The sequence below is a fragment of the Dipodomys spectabilis genome, unplaced genomic scaffold, assembly GCF_019054845.1.
Source record: "Dipodomys spectabilis isolate Male_0828 unplaced genomic scaffold, ASM1905484v1 ptg000148l, whole genome shotgun sequence".
Lineage (NCBI taxonomy): Eukaryota > Metazoa > Chordata > Mammalia > Rodentia > Heteromyidae > Dipodomys > Dipodomys spectabilis.
The window spans coordinates 5,824,104-5,848,658 of record NW_024870825.1 but is presented as its reverse complement, the minus strand read 5'-3'; the positions used below and the strand labels follow the sequence as shown (position 1 = coordinate 5,848,658).

At 35.1% G+C, this 24,555-nt stretch overlaps 1 protein-coding gene across 1 annotated transcript in view; it reads right to left on the bottom strand.

Annotated features, from left to right (window-relative positions):
- Nucleotides 1-24,555, bottom strand: part of Pkn2 (protein kinase N2) — a 114,463-nt gene that overhangs the window by 69,597 nt on the left and 20,311 nt on the right. The window contains exon 2 of the mRNA XM_042692257.1: nucleotides 4,287-4,587. Within this exon, the coding sequence (XP_042548191.1) occupies nucleotides 4,287-4,587 (301 nt within the window). The remainder of the gene's footprint in view (nucleotides 1-4,286; nucleotides 4,588-24,555) is intronic.

Here is a 24,555-nt window from a genome sequence, read left to right as displayed (position 1 = left end):
TTCAGATGCCTGCTCCTTTTCTGTCCTTCCTTCCCTCTCTTCTTCTCTCCCCTCTATTCTTTGCTTTTGTTTAGTACTCTGATTAGGATTTCCAGGACTAACTGAGCAGAAGTACTAAGAGTGAGTATATTTGTCTAGTTCATGATCTTAAGTAAAAAGTCTTCCACTAAGCCAGGTGTTGGTGGCTCACGCCTGTAATCCTAGTTACTCAGGAGGCTAAGATCTGAGGATCACAGTTCAAAGCCAGCCCAGGCAGGAAAGTCCATGGCATTCTTATCGCCAATTAACCACCAGAAAACTTTCTAGAAATGGTGCTGTGCCTCGTTGGTAAAGAGCTAACCTTGAGCTGAAGAGCTCAGGGACAGTGTCCAGGCACAGAGTTCAGCTCCTTGACTGACAAAACAAAAAAAAGTCTTCTACTATTCACTATTAAGTATGTTAACTATGGGATTGTCATGTATGGCTTTTATTTTGTTGAAGAACAAATCCTATTCATCTAACTGGATGAGTTTTTAATCACAAAAAAAAGTTAAATTTTGGTCAAAGTTTTATCTACATCTACCAAGATAACTATATGAGTTTTGCCTATTACACTATTTAAAAAATATATCAAAGATAGAATGGACAGGGGGTTCAGCAATATTCTGCATAAAAGAGAACATCAGATAACTAATTTCCTACTATTTTGAAAAACAAATGACCACATTTATTTTCAAATAATAGTCTAAGCTGATCAAATAATAGTCTAAGAATTTTTCCATTTTAGGCTCACGCCTATAATTCTAGCTCCTGAAGAGGCTAAGATCTGAGGAGTGTAGTCTGAAGCCAACTTGGGGAGGAAAGTCTGTGAGACTCCTATCTCCAAGTAACCACAAGAAAACCAGAAGTAGCAATGTGGCTCAAAGTAGTACAGAAAAAAGCTCAGGGACAGCGCTGAGGCCCTAAGTTCAAGCCCCATGACAGACAAAAAAATAAATAAGAAATGTTCAGTTTTATAACTGCAACACCTAATAAACATAACTATTTTACAAATAAGAAATTAGTGATGTGGGAATTATTTCAGAGGCGAGTTAAAAGGAAGCTGGGTGCTCTCACCTGAACCCAGCTTGGAAGATCATGGTTTGAAACCAGCTTGGGTATAAAAGACCAAAATAACAAAAACTATGGCCAGAGACCCAGTTCAAGACTGTCACTGGGCAAGAAAGGCATGGGATCTGAGTTTGAAACCCCGGGTCTGCCAAAAAAGAAAAAAAAAAGAGGGAGAGGGAGACTCCTAACTAGACAGTAATCATTTATATATATAGACTTAAATTGTCCTCTTCTTTAGCCATTCATCCTGCTTATGTAACCCTAAAACAATATTTAACTTCCACTAATTGTTATGTTTATGGTTCATACCTTCTGCTATGTTAAGTCCATCCCTACTTCAATGAACTGAAAGCAAAGTATGTGTCCTTGAATTTTCTAGTGGGAGCTAATATAAAATAAATTCACTTTATTTACCTTAATACACAATACAACCTACTTTTATAGCAAACAAACCTAAAACGAATGCTATAGTTCTTTAGTCCCTGTATTGTTCTTTTAATACTATTCTATACATTTAATGTAATGTTGCCAAATCAGTAACAAAGCAGCAAAAAACGAAAATAAAAAATAAAAAACAAACAACCAACCAAACACCCTTTAGTTTGAATATGCCATTTGCTAGAACCTTAAAAAAAACACCTAATAAACTTACATTTTGCAGTGCTAGAGATCAAACACTGGCCTTCATGCTTCTAGAACTTGTTAATTTTACTCCAAACAAGCTGAAGTATTAAACCAATCACAATTGAAAGTTATAGTTCATGTAATATTTGACTTCTCATTTTCTGAAAAGTCAGATTAAAAACTACCAGCTAAACAGAGCCACTAGCCTATAATTCCAGCTACTCAGGAAGCTAAGATACAAGGAATGTGGTTCGAAGGCAGCCTGAATAGGAAAGTCTGTAAGACTTGTTATTTCTAATAAACTACTAAGTAGCTGGAAATGGACTTCTGACTCAAGTGGTATAGCACTAGAGCAAAAGAACCACACCTATACCTAGCACAAATAAAAAAAGCCAGTAAGGTTTATGGCCCATTCTAAAACTTTTATTTTTAGTTCTGTTGCCTCATGAAAAAGCATGCTTTACTACTAGTTACAAGAAATAAGATTTTGGTTTCCTGGGTTTTGAAATTTTTATATAAAATATTTACAAACTAAATGTCTTCTATGTTCCAGATTTGGTAATAAGCCTAGAAAATAGATGGATGAAAACACATCTCTGCCCTCAAGGAGCACACAGTTTATTTCATGAGTGATATAAACATATATAGAAACATACATGGAAATTGCAATACAACAATGAATAAATAGCACAGAGAAAATAAGCACAAAATGTGAGGGAAAGTGTTGTATGCAAATTGACTTTTGAGAAAGGTCAAGAATTTGACAGTAAGACTGGTGGTCCATTTTAAAAAGTTTTCTATTTGTTTGTATAAATTATAGGCCAGACAAATGGAATCTAAAGTTGCAGAAGGCAGACCAGTGGTTTTTTTAGGTCCAGAAATAGGATTTCAGGATTAGAGATTGACTGGGAAGGCATACAAGGGAAGCACTGAAATGATAAAAACAATTCAGTATAGATTATAATGATGATTCGCTGGATATACTTTGATTTGTTAAAAATCTTCAAATTGCATCCTTAAAAATCCTTTTAAATATATTATTAATTTATACTTCAATTCATTTTAAGAAGGGCCTAGAGAAATCAAAGGGCTACTTTCTGTGTTGCTAAAACCCTTTCATATTCCAGTGACTCACAAGGTAGTAACCAGTATTCTGTGAGGAAGAAAATGTTTTCTCTAAATAAACACAGTTTATTAAAGTTCCAGCACTACTTATTTTAGACTTGTCCTAGATGTAATGAGCAAAAAATGTAGAGTTTGGCAGAGTTCCAAACACAATAGACTATTTCTGCATTTATATATTACTACTAAAGTCAGTATTTCATAATTTATGCTTCCACTTCTAATATATTATTAAATTTTTGTGTAAAACTAAGTAAGAAGTTGAAGAGTTTTTCTTAAAGAACTTGATGATTCTGAGCAAATTAGATTACATTTTGAGATTATTTCAGTTCCAAATAAGGTTAGCTTCCTAAACTTCTTTCATTTTAAAGATTATTCTTACATGATTGAAACCTAAATACAGAATCACTAAATAAAAGCCCTAGTCTCAGATGTAGAATGTGCAGTATGAAAACAAATTGCAATGAATATCAAATGTGTTTGCTGTAACTTTAGATACTTTAGTTTTAGTTCTATCTACTTTCTTACTAGCTAAACATATTTTCATATAAAATTTTACGGTACTATTTTACTCTATACATACAACTCTTATGCTTTTGTAAATGAATTAAGGGTTATAGAGTTTAAGTAACTATTTTACTCAAAACATCATTTTCCCAAGGATGAAACTAATTATACTCATATATTATATATTTTTTGTATTGAAAATATAGAAAGAATCCAGATATGGTACAAATGGGTATTTCTTTTTTTGGAGGGGATGGAGGAAGTTCAGACAATAAAAGGTAACATTAATGTTAGGAAAAGTTTCTATGGAAGTTTTCCTATTTTTTTGTACTATGGAACAATTTCCAACATAAATATCTGCTGATTCACTGTTTAAAAATAATGCTCTTAGGATGGAATTATGGATTGTATTTCTCTTTTATTTTCTATGCTCACAGAAAAAAAATGTTTAGTTTTTTACATTGCTTTTCTAATTAAACAATGTCTGAAGCTAGTGTTAATTCAAGTTGCACAGAACAAAAAGCACTAATGTCTTAAGTGTGATTACTTATTTCTGCAGAGTATGAAAAATATCCCTTCCTCATAGCATGCATTTTTAACTTTAAAAAGTCATTGGCAAACTCATGCTGCTGATCACAAGAATGATTCAGGTAAAAGCATGCAGCTGACTCAATACAAAACATTAATACTAGGGGGAAAAAATCCCTCTAAGAAATGTCCTACTGGCTGAGGATAAAAGAATCTATCAGCAATACCCATCTCTTAAGTAAACTTCAATTTTCATAGCTACCAACTGTTGCCTTTCCAAAGAGAAACATCTTAACCATGGAGAAAATAGTCTCTGTACTTTTAGAAAAGTTGAAAAGTGTTTATGTCACAAAACAGGTAATTTTCTATACAACTTTTGCTACTATACTACATAAATACCAAATAAAGTAAAGTACCTGTGACATCTTCTGGATCTGATACAACAATATGTGCATTTAATTCTTGTAGCTTGTGATGTAGTTCTTCTAATTTTTTATTTGATTTTTTCAAAATGTTGTCTACATAAGCCAAATTTTTTTTATCTGTTGTGACTTTTCTCAGATTTTCTGCTCCTTCTTTAATTTTCAGTTCTTTCCTTATTTCCCTCTTGATTCGATCCTTGATATCATCCAATTTCTGTTGCACCATTGTATCTGAGAAGTCCAATTTTTGAACAGCACTCACATTCTCAGAAAATGGAAGACTTCTGGAATCTCCCTACAAAAAAACAAACAATAAAACTAAATTAATAAGCAAACAAACAATGAAGTGAAGGCAATGTAGTTGCTCAGTAAAATATGTAGCATTAAAGATGGTGTTCCTGGCATAAAGATTTGCATTACATTAATTTTCTAAAAAGCAAAGAAAATGAAACAATGCATCTACACAGAGACCTCTTAATTCCCACATTATGAACCTCAGGCAAATTACCTTTTTAAGTTTCTGTTTGATGATCTATAAAATGTAAATAATAATATTAGTTCCTTACAGATAATAATTCAAGATACTATGGATAAGATATAAATCTTGATCTACTATAGTTACTTAATGAAAAGACCAGTAAACTCTACAGTAAACTCTATATAGAAAATGTCTTAAAAAGAAAACTAATATTGGCAAAGTAAAATAAAATTATAACCTTGAGCTAGGAATGTGGCTTAGAAGCAGAGTGGTTGCCTCGCATGCATGAAGCCCTGGGTTTGATTCCTCAGTACCACAGTCAGAGAATAAGCTAGAAGTGGCGCTGTGGCAGAAGTGTAGAGTGCTAGCCTTGAGCAATTAAGCTCAGGGACAGTGCTCAGGCCCTGAGTTCAAGCCCAGGACTGACAAAAAAAAATTATAACCTTATGAGCACTTTTTAATTAGCGAATTAAATGTACTAGAGCTAGACACAACTATCTTCAGAAATCCATTTATATATTTCATAGCTAATCATTCCAACTAACTGGCTGACTTACTATAAAAACATTAAAAGAACTGGGCGCCAATGGCTCATGCCTGTAATGCTAACTACTCAAGGCTGGGCCCTGAGATAGGATCACAGTTTGAAGCCAAACCAGGCAGGAAAAACTGTGAGACTTTTCTCTCCAATAAACTACAGGGGGGGGGGGGGGGGGAGCCACAAGTGGAGCTATTGCTCAAGTGGTAGAGTGCTTGCCTTGAGCAAAAGGTTGACAGCATCCAGGCCCTAGAAAATCTTCAAGCCCCAAGACAAGACCAAATACAATATCCAATATATTTATCTTAAAAAAATCAAATCTTGGGGCTGGGGAGGTGGCTCAGTGGTAGAGTGCTTGCCTTGGATGCATGAGGCCCTGGGTTCGATTCCCCAGCACCACATAAGCTAAAAGAAAAAAGCCAGAAGTGGCGCTGTGGCTCAAGTGGTAGAGCACTAGCCTTGGCTGAAGAGCTGAGGGACAGTGCCCAGGCCCAGAGTTCAGGCCCCACGACCGGACCCCCCCCCCCAAAAAAAAAACAATCTAATCTAATCTAATTCAAATACAACTGAAGTATATTTTAGTTGTTTATCTTTCACTATTTTATCTGGTGCTATAATAATAGAATTGATTTAAAAGTACTTTTAAATTTTGGAAACAACCCAGGTCCAAAAATTGTAGTACCTATATACAATGGAATATTATGCAGTCATTAGAAAGGACAAAATAATGGCATTTGCAAGCAAATGGATGGAACTAGAGCAGATTATTTTGAGCAAAGTAAGCCAAGAACAAAGAGACAAAGGGCACATGGTCTCCCTGATATGTGGATGCCAAAGCCAAAATGCAAGAAGACATGACAAAGTAAACAGCACTCAAGAAACAAAGACAGCCACCCACTTTGTCCTATCATTGATAAATGACTCCATGTTCTTGACCATATATAGGTAGATATATGCACCCAAGGGAAGGAAGCCAGAAGGATGAACAGAATAAGTAGGAAATGGAACAACATACAACAAAGGGGCCCATCAGCTGATGGACATAGAAGAAAAAGAACTAAGCAACCCAAAGACAGCAATGGGAAGGGAGGAATGAGAGGGAAAGAGGGAACAGCCTACACTAAGCAAAAGGAAAGAAATGTAATCATCATCCAATGTGGAAGAAATAATTTGTATTGTCAAAGCTCATAGAATTCACAAACTTTATAGACCATGATAATGACAATATGCCTTGTGAAGGTTAAAATGTGTTTGTGACTTTAACTAAGTGTCACTATTCCACAATACTGTGAAATATGTGAAATTTATGTAATCACCTAATCTCAATTTTAAAAAACAGTGAGAGAAGGGATGGGTTAAGAGCGATGGGTAACAATGTTGTCAGACACTTTGTACTCATATACTGTTTTGTAGAATGGGAACTTCTTTGTACAACTATAATAATATATAATATAATATATAATATATACATAATATATAATAATATAATAATATGTAATATAATAATAACAAAGTACTTTTAATTACAAAAGGCAATAAACTAGTAATGGACATCTGTAGAAAAGACTGGAGTTTATGAAGGACACTGAAAAGAGGAAGATATATTTCACATACATTTTTTAATGTACCTTTAGAAACACAAAACTAATTAAAAATGTTCTTTAATTTCTTTGAGAATTGAGCACACTTTTTTTGGGGGTCTGAACTCTGGGACTGGGTGCTGTCCCTCAGCTCTTCAGCTCAAGGCTAGCACTCTACCACTTGAGCCACAGCGCCACTTCCGGCTTTTTCCTTTTGCTTATGTGGTGCTGAGGAATCGAACCCGGGCCTCAGGCATGCAAGGCAAGCGCTCTACCACTGAGCCACCTTCCCAGCTCTTGAGCACACCTTTATAAATAAGTCCTACATATATTTTTCACTAAAGAAATACGTATCATGGAAAATTGAAAGATAAGAAGTACTTGAGTTCTGTTCCTCTGTTTTCATCATTTTTAGGGCTAAAAATCACTCTGCAGTTGTTTTTGTCTTTTTCTAATACAAACCAAGAGATTAAAAAAAATCTCATGTTTGAACATATTAATTTCTACTTTCCATGAATACTATATTAGGAATTCCTGGAATACATTATCTATACCTAATGTTCTTAAATTTCTCATTTTAATCTGTGTGAATATAGGATTATCTTCTACTTGGGCCAAGACATTGATTTTCAATATTTGCTTATTTGCATCCATTTAATTTGGTGGTGCTAGAGATCAAACTCGGGGCCTTTCACATGTTAGATAAGCATTCTATGCTATATCTTAAGTCCTTTCAACATATAATAAATCCCATAATTCCTCAGTTCCAAAACTATAAATCTACCTCTGGCATGTTATTAAAACACTAGCCATATGATTATTATCAAAGGATAAAAAACCAAATTCCTGATTTCTAGCTTTATGTAGAGTGAGGAAAACTGTGTTTAGATAAAAAAATTTACAAATCCTATCTCATAGTATATACTTTACAAGCTTATCAGAAAATAATCACACAAATTGCTTTACAAATTTATCTGTGTACACATGTGTACACACACACACACATACACACACACACACACACACACACACACACACACACACTCCCCCCAAAACTGCTTTGTTCAGAGTATTTTTTAACAATGCTATTTTCCCCCTTATTCCTCCTAGGCCAAAAGAAATCTCTAACAGTTCTCTTTACTGAATAAAAAGGTCCAAGTAATGCTTCTGTTTTAACAACTTAAATCAATTTGAAATTTTAGTCTATACAAATTAAAAGAAAAAGTAACATTTTCTTCCATTTCTTAATAGCCAATTATTTTCCAGTGGCTACATCAACTGAACAGGTACTTGACAATATTTCAAATCCTAAAATCAACTTAAGACATTCATCATTTTCCATTCCATTTTGCAATGTAAATGCAGAATAGTCTGTACTGAAACCTGACTCTAGGTACTTCACATGGTATTAAACAATGATGAGTGTCCCTTAGTTTCCCTACAAAATTTAAAATATATTATAGCACAATTTGGAAATATCCTAGAGACTTGTTAAAGTTGGGATTTATTGTACTCAGCATTAAATGTTGTTAAAATCAGATGAAACTGGCTCCTACAGTTGATGAGAATCCTTTGAAGACACTTACCTATTTCAACTCTTATGTCCTTCCAATTTGCTAACTAAATTCTAACCATAGCAAGTTATGTAAATTTCCTGCAAAGACCATCTCTCTAGGCTCAGTCACTATCCATGATGTACTTTTGGCCTGTACCACCTCTGTTGGCTTCATTCTCTTTCAATTCCTTCTTGGCCCAGTTAACTTTTACTTTGTTTCAAGGTTCACCACAACTCTTCCCAAGAAAAAAAACTTCCTGCCCCTTATCCTCCCTAAGGATTTGGTTAAATTACTCTCTTGTGTGCTCTGATATTGTGCATCTTGCTTCTCACTTTCTGACGGAAAGAACTTTTAGTCCAGGAAGCTCAAAGGCAAAGTTGTTATTCAATCATATCAACTCTCCTACTAAAATTAGGTATGCACATTAAGTGATTAGCACATATGCTTTCTCTTCCTTTCCATAGACATGAGTTTTTTAGAAACCATGTTTAAATTCCCATCTTTTGCTATAACATGGCTTAAATACCTTTTGGAAAGGAACAAGTAACACATACAATAATTATTCCTTTTCCAAATATTTTAAAAGCAGTAGCAGAAAGTTGAAAAATACAATTCTCTTGGAGCAAATGAAATGAGATGTTTCATGCACCAAATTGATTCAACCCTATAAATATTAGAAAAACAATTAAATGACAAGAGAACCATTACAAGATAATCAAATATTCTTGACTTGAGCAAATTAGTCTCAGAAAATACTTACAAAACTAGTAAAAATCCTTAGTCTTGGTGGATTCTGTTGGAGACAGATGTAACTCTCTACAATATCTATTCCATACAGATTATCAGTTTAACTATTTCATTTATCAGTTCATAACTATTTTCAACTTTATAAAACTTCATGATTTCTCCCAAAGTAGACACTTGCTATCATCCTTTTAAAAAGAAGTCCTCAAACTGGTGTTGGATGTTTATAATTCTAGTACCCCCAGAGGCAGAGACAGGGGTACCCAGATTTCAAAGTTAAACTGAGCTACACATAGTTCATGGTTAAATTAATCTACATAGTGACACTCTGTCTCAAAATACCAAGGACTGGGAAACTAGCTCAGTGGTAAAACACCTGATTACTATGTCAAGTCCCTGGGGTGACTATCTAGGAAAGATATTTAAAAAAAGGGAGGTAAGCTGGATCCAACCTCCCTTTTAAAATTCATTAATATGCTCAAAAAGTAATGCATGAATTAAGAGAAGAAAAAGAATCCACAAACGAATTCTTTTCTTTTTTCATTTTTAAGTACATATTTTATCTTTAAGTAGTGCTACAAAGGGTTTATCATTCAACAAATCTAAACTATGTGGGATTCCCCACCCATTATCTATACACAAAAGTACTATAATTCCCCCAGATTTCTTTTATTTTATATCACTGAATGCACAAGCTTAGATACTTCATTATAGTCAAATTAATCAAACTGTTTACATCATCTCTTAGATCCAGTATTTTTTTTAACTACCAACATAACCAAGTAATTGTTTAAAAATATTTCAGTTTGGGGCTGGGAAGGTGGCTCAGGTGGTAGAGTGCTAGCCTTAAGCTGAAAGGCTGAAGAGCTGAGGGACAGTGCCCAGACCCAGAGTTCAGGCCGGCCCCATGACCGGTTAAAAAAAAAAGAAAAAAAATTACTTCAGTTAAGTTTTTCGTGATCAACTCAGTTTTCTATTTAAGAAATCTTATTAGCAGCTATCAACTGTACAAGGATGGTTTCAGTGTGTATATGTATGTATGTATATATATATATATATATATATATATATATACACACACACACACACACACACATACAAACATACAGTGTACCCCAAACTCATCCCTCTATCTCTTTATCTTCCTTCCCTTGTAAGTAGTTTTAATAGGTTTCACTGTTCTATTTTCATATAAACATCATAAAGGACTTTGACCATATTTCTTCATATTTTAATATGCCTTAATTTCTTCGTATTTTAATATACCTTAAGTTTTATAACATCAGTATGCCTAAAAGAGGAATTTAAGGGAACATGTCAAAACATAATGAAGCCATTTGTGAAAAACAAGAAAATCACACTAAATTCATCAATAGAAATAAGAAGTTAAAACTACAGGCGACTAAGAGGCATGAAAGATAAAAGACCCAAGATTTGTTTAATAGGAGCTTCAGAACAGAAAATAAAGATAGAAAAGATGCACTCTATGAGGAAGTAAAAAGGAAAAAAATGTTTCCAGAATTGAATAAAACTCCATCCAAAAACCACTAAAAGTTACAAATAAAAATGAACAGAGAAAGGGCATTTTTATCTACAAATTTTGACTACCAATAAATGGCAATTTGTACTACCAGAAAACTTTTTCTTAATGATGATAAAGGTCTCAGACTACCAAACTGCTATAGGATTTTCAGACTTTATCTAAACATCTAAAACACACACACACACAATCATTTCAAACTATTAACTTTCTGGAGATGAGGATGTAACACAGTGTAGAATATTTGCTTTGTGTGTGTGAGTCCTAAAATTGTGGGAAAAAGCTGGGGAACGGTGGCCAAGGCCTATAATCCTAGCTACTCAGGAAGCTGAGATCTAAGGATCCTGGTTTGAAGCCATCCTGCACAGGAAATTCTGTGAGACTCTTACCTCCAATAAACTACTCAGAAAAGTCAGAAGTGGCACTGTGGCTCAAGTGGTAGAGCACTTCCCTTGAGCAAAACAAATAAAAAAAAAAACTCAGGGACAGTGCCCAAGCAGAGTTCAAGTCCCAGAACTAGCAAACAAACAAAAACTGTGGGGAAGATTACATGAACTTATTCAGCATCTACTTTGTATCACTGACTTGTTTAGTAATTATACCTGAATTAAAGAAAAATTCTGGGGCTTGAGGCTTGAAGCTTGACTTAGTTGGTAGAGTCCTAACTAATGAGTGAAAATGTCAAGTTTGGAATTGAATGGTATGGAAGGGAGGAAAAAGAAGAGGGGAGGGAAAGGGAGGGGATGGGAGGGAAGATAGGGGAGGAGAGGGAAAAAGAGAAAGGAGGGAAAGGAAGAAAAGGACGGAAAAGAGGGAAAGGGAGGGAAAGGGGGTAGAAGGAAGAAAAATAAGAGAAAAGAAAAATGCTGCTATGGCAAAAACCCACTAGACCATTTTTGCCTACTGAATTGAATTTTAAATCATAAGTTGAGCCAGCTGTATGACATAGAAATAGACTTCACAAAAATGTTAAAAGTGCATAAAAATTTAAGTGCAGTGACTACTTTTGACTTAAAGTTCTAATTCTAGAAATGTTAATTAAGAAAATAATGATAACTGTAACCCCTCTGTATAGAATTTTTACAATAAAAACACCAAAAAAGGTAAAATCCCATACCCTTCATAATTCTTGTCACTTAGCATTTATTTTGAAGCATGAGGCTTTAAATGTAGCAGAAACTACTGAAGATAACATTTTTTATCTAAATAAATTTGGCCTTCTTTAAAGTATTTTTTTAAAAAAAGAAGAAAATAATGAAATTTTTTCTTTTTAGAGTGGGCAAAATGGGGATGGGTGCAAAAAAGGAGGGAAGTAGGGTGAACAAATACAATCATGGTATTCAGTAATATGTGGAAAATGAACTGTGTAACTTATGGGCAGAGACAGGAGAGGAAAACTGGGGAAAAGCAAAAGAAAGGGTAACATTGTCTAAAAAAGAAAATACTCATTACCTGACTTGTGAGATGGTAATCCCTCTGTACACCTTAATAAAATATGTATGCGCTAGCAAGGTGCTGGTGCCTCACGCTTGTAATCCTAGCTACTCAGGAGGCTGAGACCTGAGGATCTTGGTTCAAAGCCTGTCCAGGCAGGAAAATCCATGACACTGTTATATCCAATTAACCAAAAGAAAACTGGAAGTGGCATGGTGGTTCAAGTGGAAGAGTGCTTGTCTTGAGCTGAAGAGCTCAGGGACAGTGCCCAGGCCCAAGCCCCACAACCAACATCAACAACCACAACAAAAAGCTGTTAAGTGAATGTAGACACCATCAAGAAAATCTGTCTCCAAAGAAAATATGAAAACAGGGTGCTGGTGGTTCATGCCTATAATCCTAGCTTCTCAGGAGGCAGAGATCTGAGAATCCTGGTTAGAAGTCAGCCCAGGCAAAACAGTCTGTGAACTCTTAACTCCAATTAACTACCTGAAAACCAAAATGGAGCTCTGGCTCAAAGTGGTAGAGCACCAGTCTTGAACAAAAAAGCTCAAGGGCAGCACCCAGGCCCTGAGTTCAAGCCCTACAACTGAGCGCCACCCCCCCCAAAAAAAGGAAACAATATGTTGTAACATTCCCTCTATTTCAATTTTGGCAGATGTAAAAGCTATCAGTGAACCATTCTCCAGTATCTGCTATTTAACTGGACTGTTTTTATTCAACACATTTCTATCTAATACACAGGCTATGACAATACATTCCATTCTAATGAGTACACATCATGTACTAGCAAAGTATGTGAAACACACAAAGGTGTTCATATGTATTTGATAACAGCTATTCTTAATGAAATAAAATTCTGATTTTAGGCTAAAATGTAAATCAGCATTTTCAACTCTAAGTTAACCAACTCACAATCAAGTTAAGAATAACACTAGAAAAGAACAAGATTCAAAGAATATGTAAAGGAAAAGACTGTGCCTTGTGACCAAGTACTTCATTTAAGGAGGGACAGTGAAAGATGTTTACTTCTCACTGGCAAAATTCCCAGAGAAGAAGTGAAAAGCTGTTATTTTTCTCTACATTTCATAAATATAAAACAGTGACCAGACTGATGCCAAGAAATGCTAGATTACCCATGAAAACACTGGGTATAATGATTCATATAGTGCTTTAGCTAGAAGAACTTTCAAAGATCATTTTGGCTACCTTCCTTAATTTTAGTTTTGAGGACAGCAGGTTCCAAGCAGCCAAGCAACTAGTCTATCATCATAAAGAAAAGGCAGTGGATTCATAATTTTGGTTTTCTGATTCCTAGTTTGGTATTCTTTTATTCCACATCTTCTTTTTGAATACTCATTTACCTATATATTTGAACCCAATATCTTCTTTAAATCAGGGACACTGGCAGAAACATGTCCTTGTCCTGGCTAATTTCTTTCTAAGCCAGCTTTTGCACTTCAGGAGACAGTGGCTCTCAACTTAGAAAGCAAGACACCTGTTCAAACACAAATCCTCCATGAGAGCATCTATAAATTGGGGTTTGGCTTTCCTATCTTTTAGGGTGGGTATGCATACACATGCCAGTGCTGGGCTTAAACTCAGAGCCTCTTGCTCTTGTTTGTCCTTTTCACTCAAGGCTGATATTCCACCATATGAGCCACATATACACTTTGGCTTTTTAATTGGAGATAAAGAGTCTGGAGCACTATTCTACTTAAACTGGCTTCAAACGTCAATTTTTGGATCTCAGCTTCCTGAGTACCTAGGATCACATTCATATGCCACCAGCATCCAGTTTTATTTAAAATATTCTTTATTCAAAATATTTCCTGAGTGACAGTGGAACTCTAAATATAATACATGATATTATTCAGATATCAGTTTATTAAACACAAACACAAAAATCAAACATGAACAGTACTCACATAAATGTAGACTATTCTGTTTTTTGTTTTGAACAGAAATTTCTGTTAGAATGTAATGTGATGGAAAGAATGAAGAATTTGGAATGAGACTAGCCACATAAATTCTGACACTCCTCCAACCAAGCTAAGAGCTTCATTTCCACAAAATAGAAATATTACAACTACTTTGACTTTTGCTTCTAAAGTCACAATACCTATGCACAGGTCTAAGAAATATGCTTCACAGCAAGAGTACAGTTTGTTATACACAGCCCGGAAGTAGACAGTGCTATTTTCTACATAATATACACCCTCTCATTTTCCTTACTAAGAAAACTCATTTTTGCTAAATCCAACAAAGCAGATGAAATTCTCACTTCACTGGCTTTCTTACGTGTAGAAGTAACCACATAACAATTGTTGTCAATAGAACTAAGCTCGGGATTTGGGATCAAACTTTTTGCCTGGCATGCAGAAACCCAAGGCCTAAAAAGGCATCAACCATCTTGTGAGAATGAAGTACAAATAGGATAAAACCTAACACACGGGATGAAAGAGCAGGAAGAGAGAGTCCTGATGGTCTTATTCAACTACTACGTAACTTTTATTCTGCCTATCGCTGGCCTTTTGATCAGAGCAAAATTACTTTGGCATTGTAGCCCAGTACAACAAACTTTAGCTTTTACTCTGAGTATAATGGAAACTCAAGGTAAGGCTTAGGCAAAGAAAGGATATTGTTTGATTATCTGTGTTTAAGAGCAGATTCAAGAGGTAGTGGGAAACATATTATGGATCTATGATAGACTGTTACAGAACTGCCTTCCATTACATTCACATCCTTCCACCCTGACTAGAGTAGCCCTTTGAGTTACTCTCTTTAACAGTATGTGGTTGAAGTGACGTTCTAGTGATATTCAGAGAGGTCAAAGTATTGGCCTCAGGAGAACTCATAGCTTATTTTGCTCTTAAAAACCAAACTGCTTTATGATAAAGTCTTTCTGCTACAGAGGCCCTAGAGGTTGACAGAGGCCATGTGGACAGAGGCCATGGAGAAGAGAACAAAACAGAACTCCAGCTGTTCCAGCCATTCCAACTGAAACACCAGACAAGTGAGGCCACAGTGGACATTCCAGCCCAGACTTGCCACCAGCTGAACACAGCTGTGTAAGTAAGCCCAGCTGAGATCAGCAAAAGAAATACCTAGTATACCCTTAGAATCTTAAAATTCTGATTAATTAGAATAATGACACAAAGGTGATGACATCTATTCAGGCTCTACATAGTCTTTCAACTGTTATCATGTGTGGACTTTCTATCAATAATAAAGCATTACTTTATATTGGAAGAGTATGACTAATAAACATTCTAATTTTCTTTCCTGCTTAACCTTCCCACTTACAAACTTTTTTCTTACTCTGTAGTAATACTAGGGTTTGGAGGCAGGGTCTCACATCTGCTTAGCTTGCCTGCTTCACTGGCACTCTATAATGTGAGCTATACCTGAAGTCCTGCTTTTTGCTGATTATTTTGGAGATGTAGTCTGGCTTAATACCTTGGTATTCAGATGGCCTCCTGAGTAAGACAGGCATGAGCCACTGCTGAACAGCAAAAGGATTCTCTTCTTTTATCTTTTTTGCAGTACTGCATTTGCACTTAGAGCCTCATTGCTAGGTTAGCAATCTACCATACCATTGAGCCATGTGTCTAGCTCCCCAATTTGAGCATTTAGGCTGAGACTACAATCCTCTTGGCTAAATAAAAGAAATATACAACTGTTACTTTAAAAAAACAGAATATAAAAAAAAAAAAAAAACAAAAAACAGAATATTCAAGAGAACAAGGGAAGGGGTGACATTATCCAAAAACAAATGTAATCATTACCTGACTTATGTAACTAACCCCTCTGTATAATAACAATAAAAAAATAAACAGCTGGGTGCTGGTGGCTCACACCTGTAAACCTAGCTACTCAGGAGGCTGAGATCTGAGGATCAAAGTTCACAGCCAGCCTGGGCAGGAAAGTCCATGAGACTCTTACCTCCAATAAACCACCAGAAAACCGGAAGTGGCGCTGTGGCTCAAGCGGTAGGGCGCTTGCCTTGAGCTGAAGAGCTGAGGGACAGCGCCCAAGCCCAGAGTTCAAGCCCCATGACCAACAAAAAAATAAATAAATAAATAAACATTAAGTTTATTAAGTGTATTGCTATGTATTATTATAAGACTTTAGATATGATTGAAGATACTATCTACATATCAAGTTAAATGTAAGTTCATAATGATGTCTCCAAGTCTAATCTAGTACACATAGATCATTTTAGTCACCTACCTTTGCTTATCTATAAATTCTTACTCCTAAACTGAGAAACATAGTTCCTACCACCCATCCAATGCATGAATAGCACTGACTTAATTGTTCAATTCCAAAATAATGTATATTAGGGCCAGAATTGTTAGTATATATATCCCTATGGGTAGTGAAATTGCATTATCAATTATAAATTATTGTATAGTGGTTAGTGAACTTTTCTTGTAAGCCTAAACATCTGTGGGTTTTTTTCAAAGAACCTAACCTTTGTACTAAAGAAGCTAGTCTAACAGCAAGACAAGCCACAACTAAAACTCTAACAACTGCAATAAAGGAAAAGAACAAGATAAAGAATGGAAAACACACTCATAATTTAGGTTGAAATGTTGGAAATGCCTTTCTAACACTCTTTGTAGAATATTTTGAGACCTGAGAAAGGAGAAAAAGAAGAGGTGTCCCTGATTGAAGAACTAAAATAGAAATTACAATTACTGTATTGTTGGTTCTTTGGGAGATAGAATAGCCTTATCTCTCTGTGTTCCTGCCAATTAAGTACAACACCATGGGAACCATACAACAGATAATGATGTGGCTACAAAACGTAGAAGAAAAACAGACCAATTAGGGAGTTCAGTAGTGAATGAATGCTCTGGGTTTTCTCTTTACCATAAACTTCTCCCTCTAAAACTAAAGGAAAGAAAAGACAAAACCCAATAATAATCATAATCATCATCATAATAACAAAAAATACCCAATCAGAAATTTGTTATCTTTGGCTACAGAAATGTAAAAGAGGGCAATCCCTCAAGACCTTACAATTTTGAACACTAATTAACTCTGCCCCAATCAACCACTTTGTATGTCTGGTACCTTTCTATGCCCACCTGGTAGCAATAAGAAGTCCAGATTAGGGTAGTAGTAGAAGCAGCAGCAGCAGCAGCATGTATCAGATCAGTGAGCATTGTTCTTCCCTAATTGTGGAGATGTAGTAGTGTTGGAGAGGGGAGGAGTGATGCCAGAGCATGTGTTCTCTATCTAGGAGAGATTGGGACTCCCAATCTCTACCTAGGAAGAAGCATTAACAGACATTAAATGGAGAATCTTAGTTTTTTGATCCCTGCACCTAAAGTAGTAGATGAATGGCTCTTTTCATCTACTAGGACAGCAGAAGTAGAGACCAAGTAGTGAATTTACACTCACACTTTGCAAAAAGAAAAGAGGAGAACAGGATAGTTTCCTTTCTTTCCCAACATGGTAGCTTCAGAAACCCACCAGCTATAGTTGATCAAGGTGGCATTCCAGTTTCTCAGTTTCTTGACATAATCAGACAAAAAGAGGAAATTTCCACATTGACAGTAGCAGGTGGCCTAATAAAGCATTCCCTAGCTCTACTGATCTACTGTCAATTAAGACCAAGTGATGTCTAAATTTCATTCCTTTTCTTTTCTTTTTGCCAGTTCAGGGACTTGAACGCAGGGACTAGGCTCTGTTCCTGAGCCTCTCTGTTCTCAAAGCTAGCATTCTACCACCTGAGCCACAGCACCACCTCTGGCTTTTTCTGTTTATGTAGTACTGAGGAATCAAACCCAGGGCTTCATGCATGCTAGGCAAGCACTCTACCACTAAGCCCTAAATGTCATTCCCATACAGCTCTTTATCATCCTAAAATAAGAGTCAAAGGCTGGTGGAAGAAGATTATGAGATAAGAGAAAGCTAGAAACAGAACTTTTAGACCTGTATAAAGTGGTGAGTAGGCTAAGTTCAGTGGCTCATACCTATTATCTCAGCTACTGAGACAAGATTAAGAGAATAGTACCTTGAGATGAGAACAATCAAGTCGCCTATGAAAGCAACAAAAAGGAAACAGAGAAGGAAGAAACACAACTAGGACATACACAGTAACATAACAGGCTTAAGTCCTAACAATTACTTTCAATACAAATTAACTAAAAACAAGAGTATTGGTATAACAGGAGTTTAAAAAAAAAGTCTACCCCCATCCTGTATTTATAATTTAATTTTCTATTATTTCAATTTCAGTTAACCTTTTTCAACTAAAAATACTGAAAAATTCAAAAAATTCAAGAGATAATGAGAAAGTTTCATTTTATTTAAAAATTTTTATTTTATTTAAAATTAGCCTTATTGAAGAAAATTCTACATACTAAAATATATTCTTCTTAATTTGGTAGTTTTGTACTCATAACCAAAACTGTAAGTGTTTCTATTGTTCCAATAAGTTATTTAATCGTCAATTGTGTACCATTCTTAGTGAAAATAAATGTCATTATACTATATGCCCTAATTGACCTTACCTGAGATATGAATTATCTCTTCGTTCAGTATACCCACATTGTACATGTTATCTATCCACTAGATGCTTTGGAGATGTCCTGGTTATCAGATCAACTGTCACGGTACTGCAATGTTTGAGTAAAATAATCTTATTTTATTTACTAATGGTTGCAAAACATAATTATAGTGTTGGTTCCAATTCAGACACAATAAAGAGAAGCCATAAACTACTTCCTTTAAGTTAAAAGGTAAAAGTTATCACAGATCTGTATGGCATAGGGAAACGTGCACTATATAGAGGATTTAATACATTAAAGTACAAATGGTCCAATCTGCCATTTTAGACATCAACTGTTGGTCTAGAACATACTCCCTTGGCTAAGGGGGAACTTCTGTGTTGTCTAACCATATGCTATTCACAAGAACTACATTGGCACTATTATAAGCTGAAAAAGAAAAAGTGAAACAAGATATAGCCCACAAACATTAGGAGCAGAAGTGACCACATTTATAATGAAAGTCAGTATTCAAATTGAACTTTCCTATTTCTAATCTGGGTTCTTACCATTTACTATGTGTGTAAATTTGGGAATATTACATAGATTTTTTTTAAAAATCCAGAATTTTCATCTCTCTTAAAAATGTAGTCAGTGTACTTAAGCAATTATTGAAATTTTACTAACAAAATTGTACGTATATATATTTATATAACTTGTCAAATTTCTAGCATTAATTATTCAATTATCAAGAAACCTAACATTATTACACTACTAAATAACGCCAAAAAATAGGCAAAAGACAGTTAGGTACTAAAATTTTTCAAGTTAAAAATTATGATGATGATGAGTTTTGTTTTCGGGTGTGTGTTTGCTAGTCCTAGGGCTTGACCTCGGGGCCTGGAAGCTGTCCCTGAGCTTTTGGGCTAAAGGTTACTCCACAACTTGATCCATAGCTCTAATTCCAGCTTTTTTTTTTTATTAAGTAGTTAATTGGAGGTAAGAGTCTCATGAAGTTTCCTGTTCAAGCTGCTTTGAACTGCAACACTCAAGGCTCAGCCTCCTCAGTATGTAGGATTATAGGTGTGAACCAACAGCACCCAGCAATAAAAATTATTAGTATTACTATTTTTGTCGGTCGTGGGGCTCAAACTCCAGACTTGGGCCCTGTCCCTCAGCTCTTCAGCTCAAGGCGAGCACTCTACTGCTTGAGCCACAGTGCCACTTCTGGTTTTCTAGTGGTTTTATTGGAGATAAGAGTGTCACGGACTTTTCTGCCCGGGCTGGCTTTGAACTGTGATCCTCAGATCTCAGCCTTCTGAGTAGTTAGGATTACAGGCATGAGCTACCAGCGCCCGGCTTAAAAAAAATTTTTTTAAATGTATCATGTTTAAGTTAAAGCAGAGCTATCAGAAAAATTTCCAATGTACTGGAGTAATAACTATTTTTAAACCAGGCATGAAGTGGAAAATCATCATAGTAGCTTATCTACTTCATGCATAATGTTAAGAGCTGTTCAGTTTAAATAAAGATAAGATTCGAAGAAAAAGCATGAGGTGCTTATGTTGTTACACTGAAAAAAGCAACATAACTAAGGGTAGTAAAGTGATTGGATGAAAGGAAGACTAGATAGAAGAGAAGGAATTATATTTGAGATTCCCCTTAGATGTTTTATTTTACTAATTTGTTAGAAGAAATAGAGAGCAAGTTCTAAGTTACTAGAAAGTAGGAGGTAAAGAGAATAATGAAAGGATATGGACAATGTAAATAGTATTTCTAAGGAAGTGGAACTAAGGTAAGGAGTCTATTACAAAAAAAAAGCAACAATGACTTACAAACAGAAATAATACAAGATCTAAGACATTTGTTTGGTTGAATCAAATGTAGTGTAAAAAAACAAGTGCAACTTTCTTTGTCCTTCATACCACTTTTCAGGTCTGCTACTGGTACAAAGAAAAAATACTTTTGAAAATATTTTGAAGGATTCGGAGCTAGGGATTTCATTAAGAAAATTATTTCTGGAATAAAAATGATGAATATCAAATTTAGTAGAGAAGTTGCAAATAGAAAGAAGTCATGCCTGGGTGTTGTTTTAATATGAGAAATGTTAAATGTATATTCAAATTTATCGTTGACTTAATTCATACACATCTTTTATAATTCCTCAAAATGCCAATTTTTCTAGCTATGGTTTACATATTTAGTAATACTGCATTCATTTCTACCAGACTATGATGATTATTCACAAAACAAAGTGGTAAAAAGGTATCACACAGAAATGGAGGGAAACTGCTATTTTACATGGAGTCTGATAGAAGCTAACTGAAAAGACTTTGTATTTCATGGTATATATTAATATGTTACTAATAATACATGACATACTCTTTTTCATTTGAAGAAATCGCAAATACTATTCCATTCTGAAAAAAATTAGAATACGGTTCTATTGTTTTGAAGAAACTTAATAATATCCAATAAACAAAACTAAAAGAAATCATTCCTCCTGAAAAAGTCCTATTTCAAAAAACTTCAGACTAGTTAAACAAAGAGAGGATATTAAGAGGAAAGAATAGGAGAAACGGAGAGAGAAAGAAGGAGAGGGAAAGTGGGTGAGAGAGACACATAGTCACAGACAGACACTAAGATTGATTGATTGGGAAAAAGAAATTAAGAATAAAAAAACTAAATTCTAATCATGGTGCTGTTTTCTGTTTCAATCATTGCTTCTCTAAAACAGCAATAAACTCAGCTGTATCAATTTCATATCATCATTAAGAATCTGAATAATTAGGCTAGGCATGACAGCTTACACCTGTAATTCTAGCTACTTGGGACGCATAGGTTAGGACTGAGATTCCACACCAACCTATGCAAAAAATTAGCAAAATACCTCTTCAATAAATATTCCAGGCTTGGGGGGTGTTGATCTGTAATCCCAGCTTTTCAGGTGTTGAGACAGCAGAGTGTCACAATTCAAAGCCAGCTTAGAGACAAATCAAGACTCTACCCAAAAATTAATAGGCAAAAACCCCCAAAAGATCTGTGGTGGTGGCCCAAGAGGTAAAGCAATTGCCTAGCAAGTATGAAGTCCTGAGTTCAAGCCTCAGTACTGACAAAAAAATTGAAGTTAATAAAATTTCAAGTTGTATTTTTAAAGTATAAATACTGAAGTACTTAGCATACACATACTTTCAGCCAGGTGCCAGTGGTTCATACTTATAATCCCAGCTAATCAGGAGGCTTAGAACTGAGGACCAGCCTGGACAGGAAAGTCCATGCTATTTTCTACCACAGAAGAAAAAGAAAAAAAGAAAGAAAAAGCCAGGGCTGTGTCTCAAGTGGCAAAACACTAGCCTTTGAGCAAAAAGCTCGGGAAGCACCAAGGCCCTAAGTTTAAGCTCCAAGATTCGTACTCCAAAACAAACCAAAATAAAATCTTTCTCTGCAATATATCTAGTATAAAATAGGAAGTAAGGCCTAGAAAGCTTTCTCCTTTATAAGATTTCATAATTGTTAAAAAACCCAAAAACTTTAGGGAAGGAGTGACACTGGACACTGTCCAAAAAGAAATTGAAATGGAAGCAAGAGATTGTTTTATTTATTGCTGTTTTTGTTTTCTTTTCTTTCAGTCTTGTGTGTTTATCTGTCTTTGAGAGGGCAAGGTAGGGCACAGAAATGGAGGGAAAAAGGGTGAAGAAATGCAGCAGTGGTACTCACTAGACAATATGTTAAAATATACTATATAACTTGTCGTTGGGGACAGGAGGGGAAAACTGGGAGTGAGGAAAAATGTGACATTGCTCAAAAGAAATGTACTCATTACCCGACTTATGTAAGTACAACCCCTTTGTACACCACCTTTATAGTAACAATTAAAAACTAAAAATTTAAAAGCACTCTTTAATCACAATTCACTTCTAGGAAATGTCCTTCATTTATTCTAATCTTCAAAGTAATTATTGCTGTATATTACTAATCAGCACTTACTCAGTCTAACAGCATGATTCACATACTCCTTAGTAATGTCCAAGAGTGGTTCTCTACCTCGATTCTGGGAATCAATTCCACATTTCTGACAAATATAAATATCCTACCATTTAAGATGTTCCATGGATTTCAAAGTTAGCAAGCTTCTAAATAAACACCTTTCCCAATCTTCTCCATATTTCCATTAATGATGCCAAAAGCCTCGACCATCTTGTCCCAACACCACAGAATCAGTTTTCATGCTTTCTTTCTCTTGTCCTTCACGTACAGTTAAAATGACAAAACATAGTCTCAATCTTCCATCACCTCTGCAAGATCTGATAGATTCTCAAATGATGGAAAAACTGTGTACCTGGCTAATATTTAAAACAACAGCATAAAACAACATCAAAACAGAGTATGTAAGAAAGGTATATTACATAACTTTAATCAACTTTGAGGCCATTCTTTTGCTCAAATAATATGCATTTAATCTGGTCAAGTGAATTTATTTTCCTAAATCTGTACCAATTTTTGCTCTTAGTGACATTTTAAAATGGCATATATATTCCAGAAACTGGTTCTATTTTTTTTTTTACTGGAGTTTACATTATAGGCATTTGAATCCTGTAAATACTTTTAAGGATTATTTTGATTGTGCTGGGTTTTTTTTTTACTTTGCCTTTCATTATCCTAGTTTCAAGTCTCAATATCCTTGCCTTGTTTTAATGACCATTTTGTCCTGCAATATTTTAATTTCCATGAGAAGAAAGTGTGTTTTGTTACTATTAAATATTTTACTCATTATTATCTGACCAGACCTCGGAATACTTTGAATATAACAAATACTTAGCATTTGTTAAGTGAATGGCACAAATGGATATAAAGGAATAACTAAGAAGGAATAACTGACAGATAAAGGCAAAGAGGAAAATGAAAAGGAAGATGAAGAAGAAAGTCATAATAAGCCCATTTACTATATATATTTGCCTAGGCAAATTGATTTGCAAAATAATATTAAAAAACAATGTTATGTATACAAAGACTTATATTTAAGGTAATATACTTCACTCCCCATCAATACAATGCTATATTATGACTGATAAAATAAGACTATATTTAATCAAAGTTTAGAATCCATCATTTTGAAGAAAAACATTGTAGCAACAAAATAGCAAGTCACACATTCCACGGATATACCCAGCCTCTCAAAGGAAAATAGCCACATAAAACTTGGAACTATCTTACACTACGAATTAAGTTTATAAAATGGCAGTCCATTATGGGTGGGGCTGGACAACAAAAACCTATAGAGAACCAGTTAATACAATTAGTTTCCTTATTTCTATTCACTTAATACAAGAACTACAAGCTTGACAGGTCTAACCATACAAACCATATTAAAATATAACAGACAGGCTACCCCTGAAGATCCACAAAAAAATCACCAAGTATGTATGTAGTATGTACTGTCAGAAGTGAAAATCTCCTCTAATGTTCTCTCCTTATTTTTTAAGCTAGGCAAAAAAAGACTCAGATTGTCTATTTTGCCTAAATAAACTATAGGTGATCTATCTATGTATCTAGATCCATCGATATAGATATCTATAGATATCTAGATAGATCGATCTATCTAGATAGATAGATATAGATATATAGATATATATTTTTTTTTTTGGTTGGTCATGGGCCTGAACTCTGGGCCTGGGCGCTGTACCTCAGCATTCCAGCCCAAGGCTAGCACTCTACCACTTGAGCCACAGTACCACTTCCAGCTTTTTCTGCTTATGTGGTGCTGAGGAATTGAACCCAGGGCCTCATGCATGCAAGGCAAGCGCTCTCCAATGGATCCACCTTCCCAGGCCCCTCAGATCATTTTTTAAACTAAACATTGTAGAGCTATAAATTCTACCTTTTTCATTCT